The 7,998-nt window shown below is 35.9% G+C and overlaps 1 protein-coding gene across 1 annotated transcript in view; it reads right to left on the reverse strand.

Annotated features, from left to right (window-relative positions):
• Nucleotides 1-7,998, reverse strand: part of CCAR1 (cell division cycle and apoptosis regulator 1) — a 65,915-nt gene that overhangs the window by 9,329 nt on the left and 48,588 nt on the right. The window contains exons 17-18 of the mRNA XM_008578477.1: nucleotides 5,442-5,681; nucleotides 4,466-4,577 (exon numbers count right to left, since the gene is read on the reverse strand). Of these exons, the coding sequence (XP_008576699.1) occupies nucleotides 4,466-4,577; nucleotides 5,442-5,681 (352 nt within the window). The remainder of the gene's footprint in view (nucleotides 1-4,465; nucleotides 4,578-5,441; nucleotides 5,682-7,998) is intronic.

Here is a 7,998-nt window from a genome sequence, read left to right on the forward strand (position 1 = left end):
ACGGGCCGGCCCCCATGTTTGTTTGTTTTTTTAAAAAGATGACCGGTAAGGGGATCTCAACCCTTGGCTTGGTGTTGTCAGCACCACGCTCAGCCAGTGAGCAAACCGGCCATCCCTATATAGGATCCGAACCCGCGGCCTTGGTGTTAGCAGCACCGCACTCTACCGAGTGAGCCACGGGCCGGCCCCCATGTTTGTTTGTTTTTTTAAAAAGATGACCGGTAAGGGGATCTCAACCCTTGGCTTGGTGTTGTCAGCACCACGCTCAGCCAGTGAGCAAACCGGCCATCCCTATATAGGATCCGAACCCGCGGCCTTGGTGTTATCAGCACCGCACTCTACCGAGTGAGCCACGGGCCGGCCCCCATGTTTGTTTGTTTTTTTAAAAAGATGACCGGTAAGGGGATCTCAACCCTTGGCTTGGTGTTGTCAGCACCACGCTCAGCCAGTGAGCAAACCGGCCATCCCTATATAGGATCCGAACCCGCGGCCTTGGTGTTATCAGCACCGCACTCTACCGAGTGAGCCACGGGCCGGCCCTGAAAGTTATATTTTTTAAATAACTTTAAAAATATTCAAGTAATACCTGTCCATCACAGAAAATAAATCCCACCACACAAAGATATACTAAAATTATAGCAGTGATCATGTCCTATTTTTTCCCCAAACATATATACCTATACATATTATAGGCTGAGTATCCCTTATCCGGAATATTTGGGACCAGAAGTTTTTTTTCAGATTTTGGAATATTTGCAGAATACATACCCATTGAGCATCCCTGATCCAAAAATCCAAAATCCAAAATGCTCCAATGATAATTTCCTTTGAGCATCATATTGGCACTCAAAAGGTTTCAGATTGTGGAGCATTTCAGATTTTGGATTTTCAGAATAGGACTGCTCAACCTATAAATATATTTATAGAAACATGCTGTCTATAAAAACTATTTTGTAATCTTTGTTCATGTCACTTTTATTCTTTAACATCTTTTTCAATGGCTGCACAGGATTTAACTGCATGTCTATATCAAAGTACATTTAAAGAATTCCCTATTGGGCTGGCTGGTTAGCTCAGTTGGTTAAAGTGTGGTGCTGTTAACACCAAGGTCCAAGGTTCAATCCCTGTACTGGCGAGCCACCACAAAAAAAAAAAACCAGGTTAAATAACCCCCTATTGCTGAATATTCAGATTGATTCCTATTTTTTATTTTAGAAACAACTGTGGAATGAACATCTCTGTTGATATCTTAAATACAGTTAATACACATTTCCAAATTTCTGTCCAGAAAAAAATGTAACAATATACACTGTCCCCAAGAGTGATGAAAATATATCTCTACTTATGCTTGTTAAACTGTTACCTTTTATTAAAAACTTAGGTTCCATCAATTTGATAGGTAAAAAATAGTATCTTATTATGTGCTCTCTGATTACTAACAAGATTCAACATCATTTCAGACATTAACTGGCACTGTATTTTCATTCTGTAAAAACTAGCACTTCCACTATTCCAGTGAAAAAACAGCAGTCTCCAGGAATCTTAATGAGATGTGATACAAAGTATGAAAAAAACATGATTAAACCATAACACAAGCAAGCAGCAATTGAAAACACCAGAGAAACAAACAAATGCCATAATCCTACCACTCTATTTGGCCTTTCAGATTATGATATTCATTCAACAAATATCTACTTAGAGATAACTGAGATATTTAAACTGTTCCAGAAATTTGGAAAATACATCCGTGAAGAACACAGAGAAAAATCTCTCTTATATAAGAGCTTATATACAAGTGAGGGGAAGACAGAAAACAAGTAAAATAAGTAAATGGTGTGTAGTAGAATAGGTTATAAGCACTATGAGAAAGAAAAAAGTAGAGCAGGATAAGGAGGGACTGGGAATGTGTGTTGGAGGGAGTGGGTAAGATTGCAATTTTAAATAGGGTGGGACGCAGAGCAGGCTTCATTGAGAAAGTTACAGTTGAACATAGTCTTCCAAGGGCTGGCTGGTTAGCTCAGCTGGTTAGAGTGCAGCCTTATAACAGCAAGGACATGGGTTCAGATCCCCATACCGGCCAGCTGCCAAAACAAAAGTATAGACTTCAAGTGTAAGGAAGTAAGGGAAAGTGTCTCTCTGGGAAAGAGCTCACTGGCAGAAGGAACTGCCAATGCAAATGCCCCTAACACAGGAACATATGTGATGAGTTCAAGGAAGTCAGGGTGCCTAAGATACAGCAAGCAAGGCAGAAAGAGTGGTAAGAGATGAAATTAGAGATATAGGATCTTATCAGTCATTGTAAACATTTTGGCTCTTTCTGTGAGTGAAATAATGAGGAGTCACTGTAAGAACTTTAACAAAATAGTAAAATGACCTAAATTTTACAAAGATCATTCTGGCAACTGTATTGAGAGAAGAGATTTTAGTGAAGAAGGCAGGAGGCAGGGAAACCAATTAAGAGGCTGTTAGTATAATCAAGGCAAGAGATATGCAGCTTAGATTAGGGGCAAATCAGTGGAGCTGGTGAGAAATTGTCTGAATCTGGGTATGTTTTGAAAATAGAGCCACTGTTAATTCCTGATCCATTGGAAATAGGATGTAACAGAAAGAAATGAGTTTTAGCTTGAGCAACCAGAAAGATAAAGTGGCCATTAATTGAGCTGGGGAAGGCTGAGGGTGGAGGGTTTTTGTTTGTTTTCTGTTTCATAAAGGGGATTTCAGGAGTTCAGTTTTAGACATGTTGATTTTGAAATGTCAGATAACTATGGAGATGTCAAGTAGACGGTTGGACATGGAAGACTGGCAGAATGGTCTAACTTCAGACATAAATTTGAGAATTATCAATATATAGATAGCCAGAAGAATGGATGAGAACACCACCAAGGGAGTGAAAGTTGAAAAGAACAGATACGACAACTAAGGACTGAGAGGTAGGATATTCTGAAACAGACAGAATAGAAACACTTTAGTGATTTAACTAAAGCAGTGATAAAACAATACTGGGAAGATAGGGGAGAGAAAAATGGGCCTGTAAAAAGGGCTGAGTCTTCACTGAGCAAACCAAGTAATGAAGATAAATAAAGAAATATTGTTATATGTATATTATGTCATTGTTACTGAGTTATTAGGGGAAATAAGATTAGATATTAGATGGTATTATGACATTATCGTCAGTTTTATTAAGTGTAATTATGGAATTGTGGTATTTAAATTTTTTTTAGGCAAGTTGAAGAATTCTGATCCAAATGGATCAGAAAAACACAGACAAAACAAGGCAAATATTAACAACTATTGAATCAAAGTTGATGGATAAATGGGTGTTCACTGCACTATCCTTTCAACTTTTTAATGTTTGAATATTTTCATCAATGACAAGAAAAATAAAATGATATGGTAGACAGAAGAAAATGTAGAGGTAAACCAAGAATACCTCAAGTAATAATAATCCTCAGAGATATGGACCATAAAAACCTCTTACAGTTTTCTGATGTCAAAAAAAGTTAACTTAAAGCCCCAAATCTACATGGAGAGGGACAGGTAAAGTATTCAGAGGTACTTTATAGGTACTTTATGGCTGACACCTATGAATAGTCATGACATCTACTGTAAAATATTGTAACTATGATGCCTATTGGTAAAAGTCTGTTCCTAAAAACTTGGGTGATCAGGTACATAGGTGTTTATTATTATTAGTCTTTAAACTCCAACTACATGTACTCTTTTGCATTATGATAGTCTTCATTAAAAACAAACAAAACACATACACACACACACACCCAGTCCCAAATTAGTTTTCTAAAGGATATGTTCTATGAAACAACGGGGACTATTATTCCTTTGAAGACACAGTTTAAGCACCATGTTCAGGGAAATTTTTTCCCCAAAGTTGGGTAAGAATTATATGTGGGATATATGATAATGATAAATGATAAAAAAAAAAAGTCTTAAAACAATCTTCTCACTTAAAAATTAGTACAACAGCAATTACTTAATATAAACTAGATTCCAGTGATACAAAGTCACCAAATGAAAACTGTATTTTTAATGCTAAGAAGTAATAAATTTGAATCATACTACTATAGTTTACATGTCCCTCCAAAACTCACACTGAAACTTAATTGAAAATTAACCCCCAATGTGGCATTACTGAGAGGTGGGGCCTTTGGAGAGGTGATTGAATTGTGAGGGATCTGCGATTTACGGATTAATAGGTTAATGAATAAATATTAATTAGGTCAACACCAGAGTAGCACTGGTGGCTTTGTAAGAAGAGCAAGGAAGCAAATGAGCACATTATCATGCTCTTGCCGTCCCCTCATCATGTGATACCCTGCATTGTCATGATGCAGCCCCTGGACCTTGAACTTCCTAGCCTCCAAAACCGCAAAAATTAAATTTCTTTTCTTTATAATTATCCCACGTTCAGGTATTCTGTTATAAGTGACAAAAGACTAAGACAACATACCATCTTCTTCATCCTCAGCCTCTTCTGCTTCCATTGGATCATACTCATCTTGATTATTATCTTCTTCTGTTTCATCATCATCTTTAGAATCATCTTTCCTTTTATCTTCTTTCTGTAACTTAAAATGCATTAAAATTAAACAAGATATCTCACCAAAAGTTAAATGACTATAACCAGAAAACATTAAATTCATTACATTTACTTGGAATAGTTTCACATTATAAATTTCTTATAACAATACACATGAAGAATAAACTATCAGAAAAGTAACTGTAGATGTTCATATGTGCTTAATTCAAAGATTTAAGTTTCTGATAATACATTAAAATCTTTCAGTTTGGACTTTACTTTTACTCTTCTTTTTTTTTTTTTTGTCTTTTTTCGTGTCCGGCAACGGATCGCAACCCTCAGTGTCGCGCCCGGACCGGGACCGGCAACAGGATCGCAACCCTCGGTGTTGCTCCCACACCTCACTCAGCCAGTGAGCGGGAACCGGTCTGTATGTGGGATCCGAACCCTCGGCGGGAGCGCCACCGCGCTTCCCAAGCGGTGCACTGTAGCGGTGCGCCACCGGGCCGGCCCCTACTTTTACTCTTCTGATGGAAATCAACATCATTTGTTACAATCTAGAAACCTGTAACTGAAAACTTCTTTTTTCAGTGGCTGGCCAGTACAGAGATCCGAAACGTTGACCTTGGTGTTATCAGCACCACCCTCCCTCAAGTGAGCCATCAGCCAGCCCTGAAATTTTTTCTTTTTTCTTTTTCTTAAAAGATGACCGGTAAGGGGATCTTAACCCTTGACTTGGTGTTGTCAGCACCACGCTCTCCCAAGTGAGCGAACCGGCCATCCCTATATGGGATCCAAACCCATGGCCTTGGTGTTATCAGCACCGCACTCTCCCGAGTGAGCCACGGGCCGGCCCAGCCCTGAAAATTTCTAAGTCAGGTTGCTGGTCACGAAAATAATTACAGACCTTCCTTTCATCTCTGTCTTCCTTTTTATCTTTATCATCTCCTGACTTTCTCCTTTTGGGTTTTGGCTCATCGGTTTCATCATCTCTTTCTTCTTTTTTATCTTTTCTCTCATCTTTTTTGCTTTTCTTATCTTTTTCTTTTTTGTCCTCTTTCTCAGGAAGAGATAGTAATGACTTGTATATTCTGACACCAAAATCTCTTTGAAGCATTTCATTGAAAAGTTCGGCAAACAATGAAACCTATAAAAAGATTGCAAGATGATTAATCCACCCAACTTTAAGAGAAATACTGAATAAATCTAGCAGTCAGTAATTTATCAAATAAAAACTTGCCACATATAACAATTATATGTACTTATAATACAGTTATAATAATTGATGTAAATGATGTTGAAGAGCCTCAAAATCCTCAAAAGGATGTTCTGAAGATATAAATATTATGTTTATTATAGTTTTGGTAAAATATATAAAAAATAATAACCCTACTATAGAAAACTAGAAAGTAAGTAGAATTTCTACCATCCTAACAAAACTTAATTTTCAGGATAAATGCACTCTATTCCTTTACTCAACAAGTGTTTAATCAAATGCCTACTATGTACCAGACTATTCCAGGTAATGAGGATACAGCAGTGAACAAAGCAGATAAAAACTCCTCCTCTCATGCAGCTAACATTCTAGTGGGGAGAAGTAAGGAACAATCAAATCAACATCAAATTACAAGAAAAATAAGCAGGATAAACACATAGATTGTAATAAGAGAGACTAGTCACACAAGGCCTCTTTGATCAAATGACATTTGAAAAGTTAACAGAAGGTGGTGAGGAAATAGGCCATATAGATATCTGGGAGAAGAGCATTCTAGGCAGAGGAAACAATTAAAAACCCTGAGTAGGGAGCATGCAACATTATTATGGAGGGATCCATGAATTATGGGATATGGTGTACTCATGAACCTAAAATTATATACTAAATTTTCTGTGTACATATTTCTAAGGCTAAGATCCATAACTGTCAATGGATTTTTAAAAGGATCTAGAACTTGAAATGGTTGACCACAGCTCTAAAATGTGTAATCTTTGGCAATTTGTTCAGTATATTTGGTAGAACACTTTAATCAACCTATTTTCTTGATCATAAAAGATAATGCAATTTATTACAAGTACAATTGACTTTATAATCTATTTTTCTTTGGTTCATGCCCAATCTTTACATATTTTTTTCAACGTGACTCAACTGAATCAATTTTTATATATTTTAAATAAAAGGAAATATATTATTAGTAAAATGATTATTAAACATGATGAAAATTCTGCATACTCTTAGTCATTAATGTAAACTACACAAAATCCCCATCTGTATAAGTAAATATCAAAAAGCATATTTTTCCTATAGTTTTCTATTTTCCATTACCTAGAGATAGAAACTAATAATTAAAATGTATTAGATCAAAAGCCTAGAACTGTAACTAGAAGAGCAGAATTAATTCTGCATACCTTTTCACCCACAAGCACTAACTGAAAGATGAAGATATACCTAGCATTAATATTAAATTAGCCAAAGATCTATAATTAAATTTCATGATAATGTATTATTCATTTAGTTACAGAATGACTTCTGTATTCTACAGGGTAGGCATTATCAGGAGTTATTTAAATTTCTGACAACTGCTAATAAAATAAGGTAAAAATCATACATCTAATGTTTAAGGATACTTGCTTACTATGATTATTAATATATCAAAAATTGAAAATATTTTAATATTTGTAACATATTTTAATATCAAGACCAGTAAGCATGCACTTTGTTTTATAACTGCTTCAGTTATCCTCTATATTTATTTGCAAAGGTCTCTGTCTAAATACTTTCCTTCATTTTGATCTTACCATTTGGTGGACAATGACCTCTTAAGTCAAAGAAGCATGACTGATTTTTCCGATATAATTTGTAAAATAAAATATGTTGATATGATGCAATAATTAAACACAGTAGTAATTTTAAATATATTATGATTTTGTACAGAGTACTTAAAAATACTATTTTGGGATATTTTATTTTATTTAAAAAATGAAGCAATTTCTCACTTAGGGATAAAAGTCATCGACTGTTTTGAAAACTGACATAACTACATGTTATAAAGCTGCTCTAAAATAATGGTTTGGTGAAGGGTTCATATCCCCATTCCAGCTAGCCTCCCCTGCCAAAGGTATTTTAATTCTAGAGAAAAGAAGAAAGCATTACCTCAGCCCCAAGAGAGAGAATTAGACATTATATATCTCCTGATATCCTGAGAAAGGAACACACCACTACTTAGGAAAATAGTCTTAGGAGAAAAAAAACAAAAACAAAAACTGAACCTAATGAAGAATTTAGATCCAACTACTAATTTATAGAAAGTACAGAAGACAGAAGAATGAACACATAAACCATACCACAGAAATGCAATACAATCAGATAAAATTAGTCAGTGGGAAACTTCAAAAGACATATCATTTGTTTTTTTCTCCCAACAAGTAAACTGCAAAGGCAGTGGGGGGGGGGGGGGGGGGGAAGGGGG

This window comes from Galeopterus variegatus, unplaced genomic scaffold (assembly GCF_000696425.1).
Source record: "Galeopterus variegatus unplaced genomic scaffold, G_variegatus-3.0.2 Scaffold1691, whole genome shotgun sequence".
Classification (NCBI taxonomy): Eukaryota; Metazoa; Chordata; class Mammalia; order Dermoptera; family Cynocephalidae; genus Galeopterus; species Galeopterus variegatus.